At 42.2% G+C, this 19,866-nt stretch overlaps 1 protein-coding gene across 4 annotated transcripts in view; it reads left to right on the top strand.

Annotated features, from left to right (window-relative positions):
* Positions 1 to 19,866, top strand: part of ACACA (acetyl-CoA carboxylase alpha) — a 239,419-nt gene that overhangs the window by 166,654 nt on the left and 52,899 nt on the right. For all 4 annotated transcript variants that reach the window (XM_047758432.1, XM_047758433.1, XM_047758431.1 and 1 more), the window contains 4 exons: positions 771 to 1,040; positions 6,283 to 6,380; positions 11,097 to 11,217; positions 11,801 to 11,911. In XM_047758432.1, coding sequence (XP_047614388.1) covers positions 771 to 1,040; positions 6,283 to 6,380; positions 11,097 to 11,217; positions 11,801 to 11,911 — 600 coding nt within the window. The remainder of the gene's footprint in view (positions 1 to 770; positions 1,041 to 6,282; positions 6,381 to 11,096; positions 11,218 to 11,800; positions 11,912 to 19,866) is intronic.

Genomic DNA, 19,866 nt, shown 5'->3' with positions numbered 1-19,866 from the left:
CAGTAAATTCTTTTTTTTTTTTTTGTCTTTTTGCCTTTTCTAAGGCCGCTTCTGTGGCATATGGAGGTTCCCAGGCTAGGGGTCTAATCGGAGCTGTAGCCACCGGCCTATGCCAGAGCCACAGCAACCCAGGATCCTTAACCCACTGAGCAAGGTCAGGGAGCGAACCAGCAACCTCATGGTTCCTAGTCGGATTCGCTAACCACTGCGCCACGATGGGAACTCCTAGTTACAGTAAATTCTTGCAAAAACGGAAGATACCTGAAGGAAGTCAGTGAAGAATGTTGTTATTTCTATCAAATACTAGAGAACAAGAAAAGGACCTAGGATTGCAGAAGTCGTGCAGTCCCTGAGCAGCGGTCTTCTTTCTGCTCTCCTATGTCTTCAAGGTTTCTTGGGAAGAATCTCACAATAGATATCTTATTAGATAGGGTAGTGAGTTAGGGAATCCTGGATTTAATCCCCAGTCCTATGGTAATTCTTCCACACATATCCTAAGCGCATTCAGACTTTGGTTTTTCCTCTTCTTTGAACAGACCCAAAGAAGAAATCGAGACAGCCATGACATACATGTATAGTAAACCAGCTGTTGTTCTCCACATAGTTTTAGCGAGTGTATGTTCTCGTTTCCCACAGAGAGCTTGGCTCTTTGGCAATACATATCTTCACATGAAGTTTGTGTCTATGTTCAGTCTGATACCTTCAAGGAACCTGAAAAAAGTTCTGTATGTAAGGAGCTTGTGTTGATTTGTTTGTTTATGCCTTTGCAGATTGGCATGGTAGCTTGGAAAATGTCCCTTAAAAGTCCGGAATATCCAGAAGGCCGAGATATCATTGTTATTGGCAATGACATCACATACCGAATTGGTTCCTTTGGACCCCAGGAGGATGTGCTGTTTCTCAGAGCTTCTGAGCTTGCCAGGGCAGAGGGCATCCCACGCATCTATGTAGCTGCCAACAGTGGAGCGAGAATTGGGCTGGCAGAGGAAATTCGTCATATGTTTCACGTGGCCTGGGTAGATCCTGAAGATCCTTACAAGGTACAGACTAAGGAAAGATGCTCTGTGTGTGTGTGTGTGTGTGTGTCTAGAGAGAGAGAGAGGTGGGAGAGAGCTAGAGATTTAAGTTCAAAATTTAGCACTTACAGTGAACAACAACTGCATTAGAAATAAATTCTCTCTTTAATATGTTCACCTAGTTTTTCCTCCAGCTTTGAGACAGATTACTACTTCTTTGGTTGAATCCTAGACACAATAACAGGTGTGCATTTAGTGTGAGACACGTTAAGCCAGAAATATGTATCTTTAAATTATTCCACTGTAGTTTCCAAGACTTATCAGCAAAACCTCTTATATCCTCAGCTCCTTCTCTGTTCTCCAGCCTTCTTGTTCTATTTGAAACCTCCTGTCCTCTGAAGACTCTTCTTAAATAGTACCTGGTTTCCCTTTACCACTGAGCCTGGAGGGAAAAAGTGTCTTCTTTGTGTCTCATTGCCGCTTCCAGACCTTTTCCCTCCCTTCCCTCCAAAAACCCCTCTTTGAACCTTGTGTCGTCAAATTGTGCCCCACCCACACTGCTCCTTATTAAAGTGTTCCTTTCCCTTTGGCCACTCCCCCTTCTTCTTTGCATCTTTTAGTTGTTGACACATTGTCACTCCCTCCAGTAGTACCAGTCCTCATATAATCCTTGATGATTGCTGTTATCTCTGTAGATGACCCATCTACATCTAGCCTCTTGGATCCTTGACTCCCTCTCCTCTAATGGTTTTATCCTTCATCCCAGATCAGTCTCTCATTCCCCATAAACTCAACTCAAGAATCCCTTTTTTTTTTTTTTTTTGCCATTTCTCCATCCTATCTTTCCAGCACACTCTCTTTAGTACTTCAAGTCCAGTAATCCTTTGAACTCACCACAAGCTGCAACTGTTGATCCTACCACCTTTCTTCTGCTCTTCTCTCCCTCCTCACTTGATTCCTGTCCAGCTTAAATTCCAAAGTCAGTCATAGGACTGACTAATCATTCTAATCACTCCCTTTCCTATGCCCTCAATTACTTTGCTTCTTTCTTCATTCTGCCTACTCTGTGTTTGTACAGAAACTTTGCTTAAATCCACTTCTCTCCATCTTCTCTCATACCTGCACCTGCGTGGCTGAACATTGATGGAGAAAAATACACAGTGCTGTTGACTGGTCTTGCTTTAAATTAAAGTTTACCAACCTCCTGATTGACAATTTCACATCTTCTCTCTCCTTAAACCTCCTACATCCTCTTCCTTCATTCTCATTCTTAGCTGATGATGTTGCTTCCCAATTCACTGAGAAAACAGAAGCAATTAGAAAAGAGCTTCTAGGAGCTCCCATCTATCTGCCTCTGTGCCCTTATTCTCTCCTGTACTTTGATGAACAGGTCCCGCTCCTAAGTAAGGCCAGTCCTACTACTGGCCCTATCTCTCCCTTCTGGCCAACCTAGGAGTATAGATCAACACTTCTCTCCCCTCTTTCTTGCATCATCACTTTTTCCTTCTCTCCTGGATCTAACCCTTCAGCACACAGACACTTCCTCTAGACTCTCACTCCACCCCATTTTTTTCCTTCCCTTTATAGCAAGACTTCTTAGGAGTTTCTCTTCTTAGTGTTTTCAAATACCCTTCTCCCTCCCACTCCCTCTGGAACCCACTTCAATTTCCCTTGTACTCTAACTTTTCTAACTTAGCAGCCTTTGTCAAAGTTGCCATTGATTCTCATTGCTAAAATCTGTCATGAAACCCAGTCTTCACCTTACTTATTTGATGTATCAGAAGCATCCCATGCAGTTGGTTATCTCTTCATCCTTGAAATACTTTCTTCTCTTCTCTCTCTCTTTTTTTTTTTTTTTGGCCACACCCACAACATGTGGAAATTCCCAGGCCAGGGATCAAACCTATGCCCAGGCCACTGCAGTGATGATAGCACCAGATCCTTAACCCACTATGCCATAAGGGAACTCCTAATACTTTCTTCTCTTGATTTCTAGGACTCCAGAGTCTACTTTTTACCTTCCTTGCCACTCTTTCTCAGTTTCCTTTGCTGTCTTTCCAGAGTATTTCAGGGGATGATGGAAACATTCTATATTTTGATTGTGGTAATGATTATGCAGGTATATGCATTTGTCAGAATTCATCAAACTACAGCACTTAAAACTGATGGATTTTATTGCATGTAAATTTTTTTTTCTTTCTTTTTTCTTTTTGCTTTTTTGGACTGCACCCACAGCATATGGAGGCTCCCAGGCTAGGGGTCGAATCAGAGCTGTAGCTGCTGGCCTATGCCACAGCAACACAGGATCAGAGCCGGGTCTGCGACCTACACCATAGCTCATGGCAATGCCAGATCCTTAACCCACTAAATGCCACGGATCGAACCAGCATCTTCATGGATGCTAGTCAGATTCATTAACCACTGAGCCACGAAGGGAACTCCTATTTCTTTAAAATTCACTTTTAAAATGTATGGGAATTGTTGGTGACCACTAACAGGTACAGGATTTCTTTTTAGGGTGATAGAAGTATCCTGGAATTAGATGGTGGTGATGGTTGCACACAGCATCTGAATATACTAAAAACTACTGAATTGTACACTTTAAAAATGGCTGTTTTAAGGAGTTCCCTGGTGGCCTAGTAATTAAGGGTTCTATGTTGTCACTACAGTGACTCAGATTCGATCCCTGGCCCAGGAAGTTCTGTGTACCATGGGCGTGCTCCCCCCCCCAAAAAAATCCCCCAAACCCCAAGCAATAACAAAATGGCCAATTCTATGTTATGTGAGTTTTAGGTTGGGTTTTTTTTTTAATTACAAAAAAAAAAAGTGACAGGAGACAGATATCAAGGCCACAGAGGCTGTGACAAGCTGTCTAGGAACCCCAGTCTCAATCCCACCAGAGCTTAGTGCCCTCTCACCTGCTGCTTTGGCAGGATAGCTTGTATAAAGAGTGAAGTAGAAGGGAAAAAAGGTATTTTAGGGCTTGGTCTCTGGACTGCCCCTCTTTCCTATATTTACCTTCCCTTAGTGATCTCATCCAATCTGAAAACTTCAAATTCCATCATTAAGCTGATAACCTCCCAAATGTATATCCCATCCCTGTGCTTCAGATTCATGTATCCAGACTTGGCATCTCTACCTACACGTGTGCCTGAATGTAGTTACCAGTCTGCTTTCTTAAATGTGTTCTTTCCGCAGTCTTCTCTATCTCAGTAAATGACCCCTCTGTCCCTCCATTTAAGTAAACGACCTTGGAGTTATCCTTGACCTCCACAAATCTTGTGTACACCCCGACCTTCAAAATATATCCGGAATCCAGCCCCTTCTAACTGCTCCCACTGCCACAGGGCCATCCAAGCCCCTTCTGCCTCTTACTGTATTTATTGCAGTGGCTTCCTAATGAACCTTCCTGCCTCTGGGCTTGCCCCTACCCCGACCCCCAATCTGCTCTCAACAGAAAGTGGAATGATCCAGTTAAAATATAAATCAGGTCACGCCTCAGAACTGTCCTCTGATTAAAATCCTTTAATGGCCTCCCACCTCACTCTGGTGAGGGGCAGAAACCCTACTGGTTCCTACAAGGCCTTACATAGATCGGCCTTTCTCCTTGCTGTATCCATCTCATTCTGCTCCATTTCTGCAACCTCCCTACTCTTTCTCCAACCTGCTGGGAACACTCAGCATTTTCATACTTGCAGTTCCTTCTGCCCAGAATGCTTTTCCCCAGAATATCCTCCTGTCTCATTTCCTCAGCTCATCAGATCTTGGCTCAAATGACATTGTCAGTAATGCCTTCCCTGGCTAGTCTTCTAAAAACTCAGCTCTCCCAACTGTCCTGTCTCCTCTCTCTATTTTATTTTTCTCTTAAACATTTTTCCCATCAACACTGTATGTTTAACTTATTTATTTTTTATGTTTTCTGTCTTCTGCTAGAAGCTAAATTGTATAAGCTAGGAATTTTGTCTACTGTGTTCCTTCCTGTTTACCTCATGCCTAGAACAGTGCCTTGCACATAATAAGCACTTTGTAAATATGTGTTGATAGACCTACTGCTGACACCCAGTGCCACAGTGGGTTCTCATCCTAAGTCAGGCAGATCAATGGCAAATTCATGTCTCTGACATGGGCTCACTGTGGGACCAATTCATTGAGTTAAATGGTGGACCTGGGAGTTTCCATCGTGGCGCAGTGGTTAACGAATCTGACTGGGAACCATGAGGTTGCGGGTTCGGTCCCTGCCCTTGCTCAGTGGGTTAACGATCCGGCGTTGCCGTGAGCTGTGGTGTAGGTTGCAGACGCGGCTCGGATCCCGTGTTGCTGTGGCTCTGGCGTAGGCCAGTGGCTGCAGCTCCGATTGGACCCCTAGCCTGGGATCTTCCATATGCCGCGGGAGCGGCCCAAAGAAATAGCAAAAAGACCAAAAAAAAAAAAAAGGTGGACCTAATTTCTCATTGTATTTTAAATGTTTTTCTCTGTTTACTTTTTTTTGGGGGGGGGGTTGCCGAGTGGCAAATTCACTTAAGTTAAACACACATAATAGATAACTCTACTTTGTATGTGATTGTGTATATGTCTATATCAAAATAAATCAATTATGAAGTGTTAGTATAATTTTTTAATTTATGTAGGAATTAGGAGTTTATTTAAAAAAGCAAAAGGCTGATCATTAGTTTTGCATAGACTTTTGATTTTTAAGACTGATTAGGAGTTCTTTTGTGGCACAGCAGGTTAAGGATCCAGCGTTGTCACTGCAGTGGCTCAGGTTGCTGCTGTGGCACAGGTTCAATCCCTGGCCCAGGAACTTCCACATGCCACCGGGCATGGCCAAAAAAACAAGATGGATTATCTTAGTTTTGTGATGCTCTTAATTATCTTTTACCCATTTATATTTTGATGAGATTATGGATTTGAGAAAGTGAAGAATGGTAATTCACTCAATTCTTTTATTTTGTATTGATATCTTTAATAGAGGTGTCATTAAAGGTCAGAAAATGACCCTTGAACCCTGATGAAAAGGAAATAAATGGAAGGTACTTGGAGGTGCAGCTACAAGATAACCTTGTTTCAAGGACGCAGAGTCAGAAGGCACTTCCATCTTTCAAAGAACTGTCTATGCTAGTATTCTAAGACAGTAACTCTGAGACACAACTTAGTGATTTAAAGCTAGATTCGGGTTTGGAACAAGCTGCATTATGCATGCTTTGCTGGGTCTTCTGATTATGTGGTGATGGCAAATAATGAGTTAAAAACTATTCATGCTTCACAGGGATACAAATATTTATATCTGACCCCTCAAGACTATAAGAGAGTCAGTGCTCTCAACTCTGTCCATTGTGAGCATGTGGAGGATGAAGGAGAATCCAGGTAGGTATTATGTATCAGTAATTTGGCCGTGGATTAAAGAACGGAGAATATGATAATTTTTTCCTCACTGTTGTGCTGATCATGACCTTGAAGAGCAATGAAGATTGCTTGTTGCATAATCTAGAGGTCTTAAATGTGTGTCTTAGTTCTACCGCTTACTAGTTGAAAGACCTTATTATTGATTGAAGTTTTTAAATTATAATATTCATTTTTAAAAGCTGAAACGTGTAAACAGTTATGAAGAAAAAGTAAAATCAGCTACAGTCCTACCAAGAGATCACAATTATTAATGTGTATTATATTCTCACCTATATATAGTAGGTGTGTGTGTATACATATATATATATACACACACCTTTTTTCCTGTATGATTGGGATAAATAATAAGGAAGTTCTTTGGTAATTTTGTTTTCTTCACCAATAATTGAGAGAAATTTTGTATATTCTTACTTATTATTTGAGAATATGATATTTAATGGTTTTATATAGTTCATTATAATATAGCATATTTGAACATTCAGACTATCCCAATTTTTACTGCTATATCTCCAGATATTCTAGATCATTCTTTTATGTAAACTTTGAGGATTATCTCTGGTTAGTCCCTTTGGGGTAATTTCTTAAAGTAGAATTACTGGTCTGTTAGTAGAATTACTCTCCATTTTTAAAAAGATCTCTTTTGGATAATTCAGATTGTCCTCCCAAGAGCTAAACTCAATGGTAGTGCTTGTTTTCCCTCTTTAACTATTTCTACCCTTGTCTGGAGTTTCGCTGTGGTGCAGCGGAAATGATTCCAACTAGCATCCATGAGGATGCGGGTTCAATCCCTAGTCTCATTCAGTGAGTCGGGAATCTGGCATTGCTGTGGCTGTGGTGTAGGCCAGCAGCTATAGCTCCAATTTGACCCCTAGCCTGGAACCTTTGTATGCCACAAGTGGGGCCCTAAAAAAAGCAAAATAAATAAATAATTTCTACCCTTGTCAACATTGATTAATGTCAGTTAATAAAATAGGATAAAAACAGCAATTGTTATTTTAACTGGTATTTTTGCTCACCAGTGAAGTTGAACATTTTTATAATCTTTCCACAAGTATTTTACAGAGTATTAATCAATTGCTCTAATACCATTTATTGAATAATTCATACTTTTTTCACTTTTATAATAATTTTAACTCAATTACTAGGCTTTATATTCCGGTTTTTGTTCTATCTGTTCTTGGACTAATGCCATACTATTTTAACTACTCTACTGGTCCAGATTTCCTCACATTCTTACTTTTTCCCCAAGTTTTATTAAGTATTTTTGTCTTTTTACATATAGGCTCATTTTTTGTTTTAATGAAAACTTTCCATAATGACTTTGATTCAGATTGCATTAGGTTTTTAAATTAATTTGGGAAGATCTGAGAGCTTCATAATATTAACTGTTCTCAATAAGAAACATGATATGTTTTTCCAATGATTCAAGTGTAGTTTTTAAGCTTTTATAATTTTCTTCATATAGGTTTTGCCAAAAGTTCCAATCTTTCTTGGTTGACTGCACCCTTGCTGTCTCTGTAATTTTTTTTTTTTAATAGCACCTTTGGGCAAAAAGATATACCTAATCTTTCCAATTATTAAGTAGTCAGACCCAAACAGCTTCATAAGTGTTTGTGCCATGAACAACAGGGGTTTGTGCTCTTATATGCAGACATTTTCAACAGTAAATACAACAGTTCTACATGATCCATGGTTGTTTAAATCTGCAGATACATAACCATGGATATGGGGAGACCACATGTAAGAGGGCCAACTGTAAGTTATATGCGGATTTTCTGCTGCCAAGGGGGGACTCCTCTAACCCCTAGCGTGGTTCAAGGGTGAACTGTATAATACGCATAATTGAAAAAAAGTTTTCATTCCATTCTTAAATAATTACAGTTACTTACTAATGACGTATTTGCATCCATTCAGCATTACAAACCTTGGCATTAGCTTGAAAAGAGCCACCCTCGTGTCTTGTTTTGAGTTGATTTTTTTGTGCAGAACTTTTTTCCCCCCACAGAAATGGGAAACCCAGCTTTGCAAAGATTGGACATTGTCAAAAGGAATGTACCACTACCTAATGTTAAACCATGAACTACTTAAAACTAGTAGTTCATGTGGGATTCAACAGGTATGACATATCATAGTGTTTTAAAAATTTAAGGGAGTTTCCTTCATGGCTCAGCAGTTAATGAACCTGACTGGGATCCAGGAGGATGTGAGTCTGATCCCTGGCCTCACTCAGTGGGTTAAGGATCCAGCATTACTGTGAGCTGTGGTGTCGTGTTGGTTGCAGACACGGCTTGGATCCTGAGTTGCTGTGGCTGTGGTGGAGGCCAGCAGCTGTGGCTATGATTCAACCCCTAGCCTGGGAACTTCCATATGCCTCAGGAATGGCTCTAAAAAAGCAAAAAAATAAAAAATAAAAATAAACAATTGAAATATCCCTTAGTACCCCTGACAGTTCATTGTGGCACCCCATGATGCCTTGGTACACAGTGTGGGTATGGTGGGGTTTTGCCAGTTTTAACATATTTATCCCCAAACGTTTTGCGTTTCTTCTTGCTACTCTGAACAAGATTCCCCCATCCCCTGGCACATTATATTTTTAAACTCTTCATTATTGATAGAAAGCTATTGAATTTGTATATTGCTTGTATGAAAGCAAGCCAGTGTTCTTCCTCAAACTTTAGTTTCCTCATCTATACAATGAAGGTCAAGTAAACTAATAAATGTTAAGTCCCTTAGCGCAGCACTTAAGCACATAGTAAGTAATCAAAAATCCTGGCTATTATTTTTATTATCTGTGTTCCCAGTCACAGTGGATTGTTATGAAGACCAGAAATGACATACATGTTTTTTTGTTAATTGTACAGGGTTTAATTGTTAAACACTACAGGGTTTTTATTGTAAGTAACATTAAAATTTGATACTACTTTAAAGAATGATCATCTTGATGGTAGAAGACTCAGACCACAGAGCAGAAAATGGGAAATTTCTATTCTTTTTCATGTAATACAATGGGAGAATATGCTGCTTACAAATCACACACCCTTGAAGCGATATGCGCTCCTTAGGAGGGAAAAGATCTCCTTTGCAAGGAAGGCTGTTGGGCCCATAAGTGTTTGTGACTATATGGCATGTGGGCCTTATAAGGACACATTACTCCCTTCCCAATGTATGTGGCTCATTAACCCCTTTAGACAGATTAGCTTTACCTGTAACACAGCTCTAGAATTTAGAGGCTAGATACAGAGCAAAAGGAAGAATTGGGGAATTACTAGGAATCCGGGAAGGAGAGATGCAAAGCCACTGACCAATAGCAAGAGCAAAGAAAAGGAACTGATGGAAGGCTGGAAGTAAGGGAGCAGAGACATATTGGGGTGGTGGGATAGTTTAAGAGCCACTGTGGGATTTTTGTTTATTATTTCAGTTTATAAAACTGTGCCCAGTATGGAGCCTTTTGGGTACTCATGGAATGTAAATAACATACACCTGTCTCTACTTCGAACTTTGTATTTTTCCTTCTGTTTGTTAGTTGCACTCCCCATCTCCCATTTCCCACTATCAACTATCACTCCTAATGCCCTGCCAAGAAGACAGATGAGTGGCTCTGACTGGATCCACAGGATACTTTCTGGACAACTTGGCCAGCATTTTACTTCCACACACATTCCCTTGGCCCCTCCAGAGGACTATAGCCAGTCACTCTCATGTATACACTTGATGCTTACAAAAGAGCAGGGGTAGAATTCACTGCTTTGACCTTTCCCTTCATCCTCGTCTTGGAAAGAGAGAGGATTTTGACTTGAGAAATTAGGCTGTGTGTTCTCACTATGCCTCTTAGATTTTTTTTTTATTACTAACATTTTTCTAAAATTCTTGATTTGGAGTTCCCATCGTGGCTCAGCAGTAGCAAACCCAACTAATATCCATGAGGACATGGGTTCAATCCCTGGCCTCGCTCAGTGGGTTAGGGATCCAGCATTGCCGTGAGCTGTGGTGTAGGTCACAGACACAGCTCAGATCCCGTGTTGCTGTAGCTGTGGTATTGGCTGGTGGCTACAGCTCCGCTTCGACCCCTGGCCTGAGAACTTCCCAAGGCCCTGAAAAGACAAAAAAAAAAGAAGATGTTCCCTTGTGGTGCAGTGGGTTAAGGATCCGAAGTTCAATCCCTGGCCCGGGAACTCCACACTCCACAGGTGCAGCCTCGCAAATAAATAAATAAATAAATAAATAACGTTGTTGTTTTAGTGGCTGTTGCTTATTATAGAGAAATATACATTGACCCTGCTTTTAAGAAACTTGTCCTAGAAAGTACGAGAGGGCATCTAACATCAGACCACCACCTAACTCTCATGTCAATGCTTAGAAGCAGATACTCTTGTTCCCATTTTACAGAAGTCACTCTGGTCTTTAGAGTCACACTGCTCTGTGTGTCAGAGCAAGGAGTTAAACCTGTATACCTATTTCCATATCTTGCTCTTTCTGTGCTACCATGTTGCTTCCAAACAAAATAGGCACCCATCTAAGAAGGAAAGACAGACAATGAGTTTAAGAGAAGTCCAGGGCCCTAGTGTTAACTACAAACTTTCACTGTGCTCTCAGCAGCCTCCTGGGAGTGGCTGCTCTTCTCATGGATTGTTGTTGCTGTGTTTGACCTTTATAACTTGGCATGGCTGTATCCACTAGGTACAAGATTACCGATATCATTGGGAAGGAAGAGGGCCTTGGAGCAGAGAACCTTCGAGGTTCTGGAATGATTGCTGGAGAATCCTCATTGGCTTATAATGAGATCATCACCATTAGCCTGGTAAATATTGCCTGAGTCTGAGCTTTTTGAAGAGCTGACTGTGTGGCTTGGATTTGTTTTTGCCCCCATCACTGTTATTCATTCCCAAATGAGAACCTTTTTAAAAATTGTGTGTGTGTGTGTGTGTGTGTGTGTGTGTATACTACTTTGTGCACAATCGCAGAAGATAGGATAATGTAAATAATTGAATTAAACCTAGCACCTCATGTTGGCCTTTAGTTTAACTTATTTCTTTAAACCAGAGTATTAACAGCTTAAATTTCTTTTCCTCTTACTCTTTTCCTTGTTCGTACCTCTAGTGTAGATGCCAAACATCTGTGAAATGGACAAAAGTGTAAGAGACATAAAGGGCCTATGATCCACTAACTATCATTACTTGAATCTTTGAATGAATTCTGTACCTTCCTTTCTTTCATCAAAAGGTTGTGGGTTTTTTGTATTGTTGTTAACCAAAAATATTTCCTTGAAACCAGTTTTTTTTTTTTTTTCCTGTTAATGTGAATCTTATATATCTGTGCCTTAGTTCTTATACCTTGGGAGAGAACATAAATATGTGACAGGTAGAATTTATTCTTTTTTTAAGGTTACCTGCCGGGCCATTGGGATTGGGGCTTACCTTGTCCGACTGGGACAGAGAACCATCCAGGTTGAAAATTCTCACTTAATCCTGACAGGAGCCGGAGCCCTCAACAAAGTAAGTTTCCAGCATTTGGGAGAACGTGTGTGAAGGTTTTTGAAGAGTATTGTGAATTCTTTTGTGTGTGTGCGCAGAGTATAGTCTATTTCATAGGATATAGTACACTGTACAAGGTGCTATAATACACTATATTATAATATACAGCATTAAGCTACATCATATATAATACATATTGATCACATAGTATATCTCTAAATATAGATACATCAAATATATAATATATGGAGATATATAGCAGTAGCAAACTATAGATAAATAATATATAGAAAATACTATAAAGCTGTTCTATTGCGAATTCTTAATTCTAGATCCTGATGGGAGGGAAGCCACTCAGCCCTTGCCTTCCCCAGTCTGTCTCTTGCCCTCTCCATCTTCCTTGCCTATTCATTCATTTGTTCATTCAACAAAGTGAGTATTTTGAGTATCTGCTATGTGCCAGGCACTGTTCCAAGCCCTTTGGATATGTTAATAAACAAACCATATAAACATCCTACTGCAGAGATTACATTCTAATGTCTTTCTAGAAAGGGAATTAATTGAATGCTTCTGTTCTGCCCTTTTCTCATCTGTGAGCCAGGGATGTGAGATTTTATTCCCACACATGGAGCTACCTCAGAAACATCCCCTGAGTATGTCAAGGATATCTGGTTTTAATGTTTTGAGAAATTTGTGAGAGCACCCTGAGAAAGGACACTTACGGTGGTCCCTTGTACATGGGAAATACATTGAATGGGAAGATAGGTGGTGGATGGATGCATGGATGGATCCACTAAGAAAGACTATGACATAGAGATTTACCTTCCTGTGGAGTTCCTGTTGTGGCTCAGAGGAATATGGACCCAGCTAGTATCCATGAGGATGTGGTTTCAATCCCTGGCCTCCCTCAGTGGGTTAAAGATCTGACATTGCCATGAGCTGTGGTTGCAGACCCGGCTCAGATCTGGCATTGCTATGGCTGAGGCCAGCAGCTGCAGCTCTGATTCGACCCCTAGCCTGGGAACCTCCATATGCCTTAGGTGCAGCCCTAAAAAGCAAAAAAAAAAAAAAAAAGGAAGAAGAAGAAATGCTTGTGCCTTTTCAGTCCAAGCTCATAGTAGCTTTTTCAAAGAGGGAAAAAAAGTGAGGTCACTGCTTATAAGAGTGAAACTATCTAAGAATAACTGAATATATAAAGGACAGTACAGTTCTGACTTCTTGGCAGGCATAGGAAAATTATTTTCTCTCCGGAGCCAGAAATATATAATAGTCTAAGGCTGGCTGACTGACCTTGTACAACTCATGTAACCTCTCAGCTCCTTGGCTTTCTTGATCTGTCAAAGGGGGGGTAATAATTTTGCCCTTTAAATGCTGTGGAGATCCAATTAGAAAACATAGGTAAAAGTGCCTGGTACTTGACACAAAGCGTTGGACCTCGTTACAGCTTCAGTTCCCTTCTCCTCTCTCTCACATGGTTTGGTGATCAAGCTTGTGGAGTTAATATACAAACACTGAGTTGTTTACTAGCCTTGCACAAACTTTTTATCAAGCTTTGACTTTCAAGTGGAAGGATAGGAATTAAGTGTCCTATCCCATTATTCCCGTTTAGAAAAAGTTGACACTTCCATCAGTCCAATTAGCTTTGGGGGATGTCAGAAATGAGAGTCGTGTGACATGATGAGCTTGTTCCCTGCATTTATATGAACTCTGTATCCTTCTCTGGGCTTGCCTTTCTCTCCAAGGAAAGGCAGGGCACTGCTAACAATGGCAGACTCGGATGTCCTGCTCTGTTTTTGGAGAATAGCCTTGAAATAAAGATTGTGAACAGCCACAACTGAGGGAGATTATTGCAGTGAGAGAAACTTCTGGGAGTCTTCCTTTTTTTTTTTTTTTAAAGGGGCTCTTTTGGATACATTCTTAGGATGAGATATTGATGAGTGTTGAAGAGAATTGTAGGTACCATTATCTGTGAGGATAGAATTTAAAGACACCTGTTATTTCCATAATGTTCCCATACCTGAACAAAGAACTAATTTCTGAAAAGTACCTTGTTACATTGAGTTTCTTATTTTTTTTTCCAATACTGTGTTATACCCAAAGAATATTCCAAAAAGCAAAGGTTTTATTGTTGTGTTGTTATTGTCGCTGCTGCTGCTGGGGTTTTTGTCTGTTTGTTTGCTTGCTTGCTTCCTAAAAACTGCTTGTTGAATTTTATCTGGGCTGCAAAGAAAGCATTAGGGATTTTTTTTTCTCTTAATATCTAGTTGAATTGTTCTGATCAAATTCATTATATTCACCTTTCACCTAGCCTTTAGGGCTGCTTGTTCAAGGAGAAGTCTAGTTGCAGGGAAGAGACATTAAAGCTGCAGCTGTAACTTACCCCACAAAGCTCATTTCCAGAAGGACATGATCCTTTGGAGCTGAAGGGAGTGATCAGTTGTAGAGGCTTCTAACCCTGCTCTGCCTGCTTCACTGCCTTCCTGTGCCTGCCCCTGAGGTGTAGAGCCCCGGTGCTGGAAAACCCCCGGTTTCATGCAGATTCCTTGAGAATGTCCTGTCTTGCCCCTCTGCCTCTCAGGTATGAAAAAGGAAACCAGACGGAAGCCAGGCTGCCTCCTCCGACTCTCTCCCAGGGCACATCCTGTCTTTGTGTGTGCCGATGTGTCTGCCTGTCCGCCCTTCTTCCTGTAGGCAGCTCTGTCTTGCCTCCTCGGAGCATGTGTACAGGCACGTTGAGTGCATGTCTCTCCCAGCGTGAATGCTGGTCTCTGTCTCTTTGTGCCCACATCTCGCATCTAGATCCCTCTTTCTCTGTGTCCCTCCCTAAGCCTCCATGTGTGAGAAAGCCTTTGTGTGTGTGTCTGAAAGCCCAGGGAGCCTCCACCAGCCTTGACCGTCTAGCTCGTCGTTCACATGTACCTGTGTAAAGCGTATGTAGGCAGTGTATGCAAGCTTTTAGACTGTAAACATTTGACCCCTACCTTTTTGAGTCCTCATCCTTTATGTTAAACATTAGGGTGAAGAATAAGAAGGGAGGGGGGTGTGCAGAGGTTGTAGGAAAAAAAAAAAATCTGTGTGTGCAAGTGCCGATCCCGTTGACCCCTTTGAAAATTGAAATAATGATAATGCGCGTCTCCTGACTGCATCAAAGTATCAGCACATCAAAAGCCAGGAGGCATGAAATGCAAATGATAAAGTGAAAGCAGATGGATTGTGCATGATCGCCTGATGCCCAATGAATTTTAAAAGGTGCCGGTTTGCAAGGGGGTGGGGTGGGGGTGGGGATGGGGGGACTGAAATAAACACGTTATCCCTGCAATTTTTTTTTGTTCTTGACGCTCACTCCTGACAATATTTTTTCACACTTGAGTGAACACCCACTTCATCTCTCTGTCTCTCTCTTTTTCCTCTCTCCCTTTTTCCTCTCTCTCTCTCCCCCCCTTCTCTAACTCCACCTCCACCCCACCCCCATCCACCTCTTACACGTCTCAGGTCATGTCGCCGCAGCTCCGGTGGAAATAATAAGATATAAACCACGAGGTTGTTATTTGCATAGAAATAGCATGGAGCCCCAGGCAGCAAGGGAGAAGGACACAGGGATCATTTGTCTAAAATTTTAATGAAAACTTTTGCTGAGGCAGAGATTTTTTTAAAAACTTACTTTCTCTCTGCTTTTCTCTCTCCCCCCATCCCTGCTTTGACTGAACATAGTTGGATGTGGAGTGAAAGGGGTGACACTCCACATATCATACGCCCGTAATGCAGCAACATGTAAATTGTTTGCTCCTTTAATAGATATGAAGCTGGAGAGACACACATTCCCAACTTAATACATTGCATGTGCGCATCAAGCTTTTACAGCTCCACTCCATCTTAGCGCACACGTGACGTTGCCTGTCGTTAGCCGGCCTGGTTTTAATTACTTTAGCCCTTCCTCCCTTTTGCTTCCAAAGACTCCTGCTTTTTAAAGGATTTCTTTTTGTTGCCAACAGTAGTAACGGGTATAGAAAATAGAACCATTCTGTCCATTTCTTGTTTTTACTTCCACGACTTCACTGTTCAGTTACACATCTTATTCACGGACCCCATCCTTTGCCACCCTGTCTTTTGTTCCAAGACCAGGAAATGCTCCCCACGTGTGTATTTTTATCTCTTTTCCTTGTGATCTCAGTATTTATGTTTTTTCTTGAATGTCTTGCTCTTTGCTGCCTGCAATTATTTGTAAAATATTCGAAATATTAAGAGTTGAAGAGAGATCCAGGGTCTGGGTTTTAAGTATTGCAGAAGCAGGTTTGACATTGACCTACAGGCACTGGATGGTGATTAGAGGCAGCCTGGATGGCTTTACTTGCAACTTAAAATCAAGCAGCTATCTGGCTCCTTGCTACCTCCTGGGTGGGCTGGTGATATCAGGGCCATTTTACAGGTGGGAAGACGAAAACAGTAACAAGTAAAGTAACTTAGTTCCACTGACAGAGATTAGAAGTACAAATAGAACGTGAACCTCACATCCCCAAGTTTCATTTAAGATGCTTAGTGTAGGAGTTCCCAACATGGCTCAGTGAGTTAAGAGCCTGACATAGTGTCCTTGAGAATTCGGGTTCAATCCCTGGCCTTGATGAGTGGGTTAAGGATCCCAGGTTTCTGTAAGCTGTGCCGTACGTCGTAGATGTGGCTGGGATCTGGCATTTCTGGGGCTGTGGTGTAGGCCGGCAACTGCAACTGATTCAACCCCTAGCCTGGGAAGTTCCATATGACACAGGTGCAGCCCCCCACCCCCCCAAAAAAAAGCTTAGGAATTCCTATTGTGGTACAGTGGAAACGAATCTGTCTAGCACCCATGAGATCCCGGGTTCAATCCCTGGTCTTGCTTGGTGGGTTAAGGATCCAGCATTGCCACGAACTGTGGTGTAGGTCACAGACACAGCTTAGATCCCATGCTGCTGTGCCTGTAGTGTAGACTAGCACCTGTAGCTCTGATTCGACCCCTAGCCTGGGAACTTCCATATACCACGGGTGCAGCCCTTGAAAGAAAAAAAAAAAAAAAAGCTTAGTGTCTACGAGGCCTGAAAAGAGAAAGTAGTCTGGTCATTTTACTTTTTGTCCATATGTCAAGAGAGAGATGACATAAGTAAGAGAAGATTCTCAGGGCCTCCACTATTTCATGTCACTCAAAGCAGCAGTGGATCATAGGTTCCAAGCTCTACACACTCCAGGGCCGGGGTGGGCAGATCCTCAGCGTGCCTCACTGAGTGGTAAGGGCGGATGTGATGGACGGGACAGGCTACCCTGCTTGGAGGGAGCTGGGCTGGCCTAGAAAGGCAGCAGCCTCTGTGCTTGGGGAACTGGTTAAGATCCACCCTTAAGGGGCTGAGACAATTTGTGGAGCCATAAACTCCTAAGTCAAGGTGCCCTTGGACGTTTGCAGCGGCTCTCGGATTCACTTCCTCTCCTCTCCACGCCTCCCGTCCATTTCTGTGTGCTGTGCTCAAGGTGATGTCAGACGGCGGACGGGCAGGGAGGACCTGGTATTGGAGGAACACGGATGTAGATGAGAGCCTGCTGGTTCTCAGTCCACTACCCCAGACTTGGTGGAAGCTCTGTCTGTATGCCAGGAATCAGAATCTGTCCTCTGGACAGTAACTGCCTATGGGAGCAAGGCATGTGCCAGTGACTGATAGATAAGATGATAGATTCATTCAAGAGGTGATATGTGATTTTTCTCATGGTATGCATGTTAAAGCTTCTGCTTTGGGGAAAAAAAAATCTAATAATCTCATTCACCTTAGCAAGACCAGACTCTTATTTCCACTGAATCTACTAGGAAAAACTAAGTTAGATGATGCATGTGGCTAGGGCTGTATGTTAGGTATAGGAGGCTAATTCTGCTAATTCTGCTTTTGAGACTTCGTATCAGTTGCTCTCTGGATCTCAGTTTCCACATATACATTTTAATGTATCTGCACAATGTGAAGTGTGCAGTTGTTGCCGACTCTGCTGGGCACAGTGTCAGAACTCCTGCCCAGAGCTTGTAGCACCAGAGGCCTGCACTGTACATTCCCCACCCTCACTGTGACTCTGATGCCCAGCGAGAGAGTCCGTCATGGAGGCTCCAGCAAGGAAGGCAGCATTGTAACTTTCACATAACTTAAAGAGGTGGATTAGTTAAGAAACTCCAGATTTGGAGTTCCCTGGTGGCCCAGCAGGTTAAGGAGCCGATGTCATCACTCCTGTGGCACGGGCTCAAGTCCTGGCCTGGAAACTTCTGAATGCCACAGGTGTAGCCAAAAAAAAAAAAAAAAAAAGACTGCCCAGGTTTGATTCCAAGCTCTCCCACCTCTGAGTTGTATGTACTCACCCCTTCCAGGGCACTATTGTATTAACTGTAAAACAGGAGCCTAAGAGTTCCTACCTACAGGCTCTTGTGAGGATTAAAGGAGTCACTACAGGTAAATCACTGGCACTATTGTAGTCTTCCCTGAGATGCATTTAGAGTCCTTTCTCATTGCACCTCATTATCCAGGCCCTGGAAGGGAAATACAGACACAACATTCTCTATCCTTTCTGACCCTTTGAAGGCAAAAGTCCTTTAGGAAAATGTTAGATGCCAGTCCTCACTGTGGCAATGCATTCCTGTATTGACTTTTCCCAACAGATGTTATTTAAAGATGATCACACACTTTGGAAGGCCATTAACGTGAGAGGCACCCTGTTCAGTCCGGATAGGGTCGTATATGTGTCAGTCATCTGTCTGTGAGGGTCCCCAGGGACTTGTTGATACAATAGCCCATAATCACTCTAAGGATCAGGTCAGCAATTTGCATTTTTAAAAGTCCCTAACTACCTATTTTCACAATAGACAGGCCCCGCACTCTCCAAGCTCCAGATGGGGTCGCTCTCCTTTCTAAAGAGGGTGTTTGAGGTTTGAGCTTCCCTTCCCAGCAGGCCTCGCTTCAGCGTGACGAAGGAGTTCTCTGCACTCCTTAGTTTTCAAGCCTCCCCCCACCACACACACTGGGCAGACTGGCCCCACTTGGGGGTTGTTTCATTTGTTTTTCATTTGATGTTCCTTGAGTTTGGTAAGAAACTGTACAGTTATGTTTGACTCCATCAGTGAGTCCTGGTAATCTGCCAGCAGTCCCAGCCCAAGCTCTCCTGCCAAATTGCCAGTCAGGTGTCCCTTGCCTCTGCCTCTTTAAGAGCCTGTGTGGCCCTGGTGGCTGAGAGCCTCAGGACAGAGGGACCCACACAAGGATCGGTCCAGGGCTCCTGGATGAAGTCAAAGCTCTGAGGCTCTGCCTGGGCACTAAATAGAATAGAGACTCGGGAACTATCCTGCGTGACAGCCTGTTATAAAATCTGCTCAAACTTTTTGAAGTTACAATGCCTTTAGATTAAAAATAAATAAATAAAAACAGAAAACTTTTGATTATTACTCTCCTTGCCATTTACTAGCAACTTTGGGCTCCAATATCTTTGGGGCATAATTTTCTTTTTGCAGAATACATTTCCCACTTTAAGGTGAGAAACAGAGGATCTCTTAATTGTAAATTGAATTTCTAGTGTTCTCTTACACTATCAAGGTGTATCTTGATTCGTAGCCATGGAACCTTGTTAGGCTGGGGCAGGGAGACAATAGACTGGGGCGGGGGGTGGGGGCAGGATCTAAAAATGTGACTTCATGTGAGAAAATTCTATGTTAGTGAGATTACATATCAGTGATATGTAACGTTATTACGTATTAGCAAGATAAGGAATGAGAGGTGTTATGTATAACGATTAAAATTTTAGTATTTTGTTTCTTATCCACATAACGGAAGAATAAATGCCACAAGGGAGTGGTGCTGGTGGTGCTGTTCATGATGTGGATGTAAATTGTAATTGTCGGAAGGGAAATGTTCTTCAAAAGTCCAACCACTCAACTGCTGTTTGAATTTCCTCTGTGACTCCGTCGCCAAATAGTGATGCTCGAAAAG

Source organism: Phacochoerus africanus, chromosome 14, assembly GCF_016906955.1.
Source record: "Phacochoerus africanus isolate WHEZ1 chromosome 14, ROS_Pafr_v1, whole genome shotgun sequence".
In the NCBI taxonomy this organism is placed as follows: Eukaryota; Metazoa; Chordata; class Mammalia; order Artiodactyla; family Suidae; genus Phacochoerus; species Phacochoerus africanus.
The sequence above is the reverse complement of the archived record's forward strand: the minus strand, read 5'-3'. Positions and strand labels throughout refer to the sequence as shown.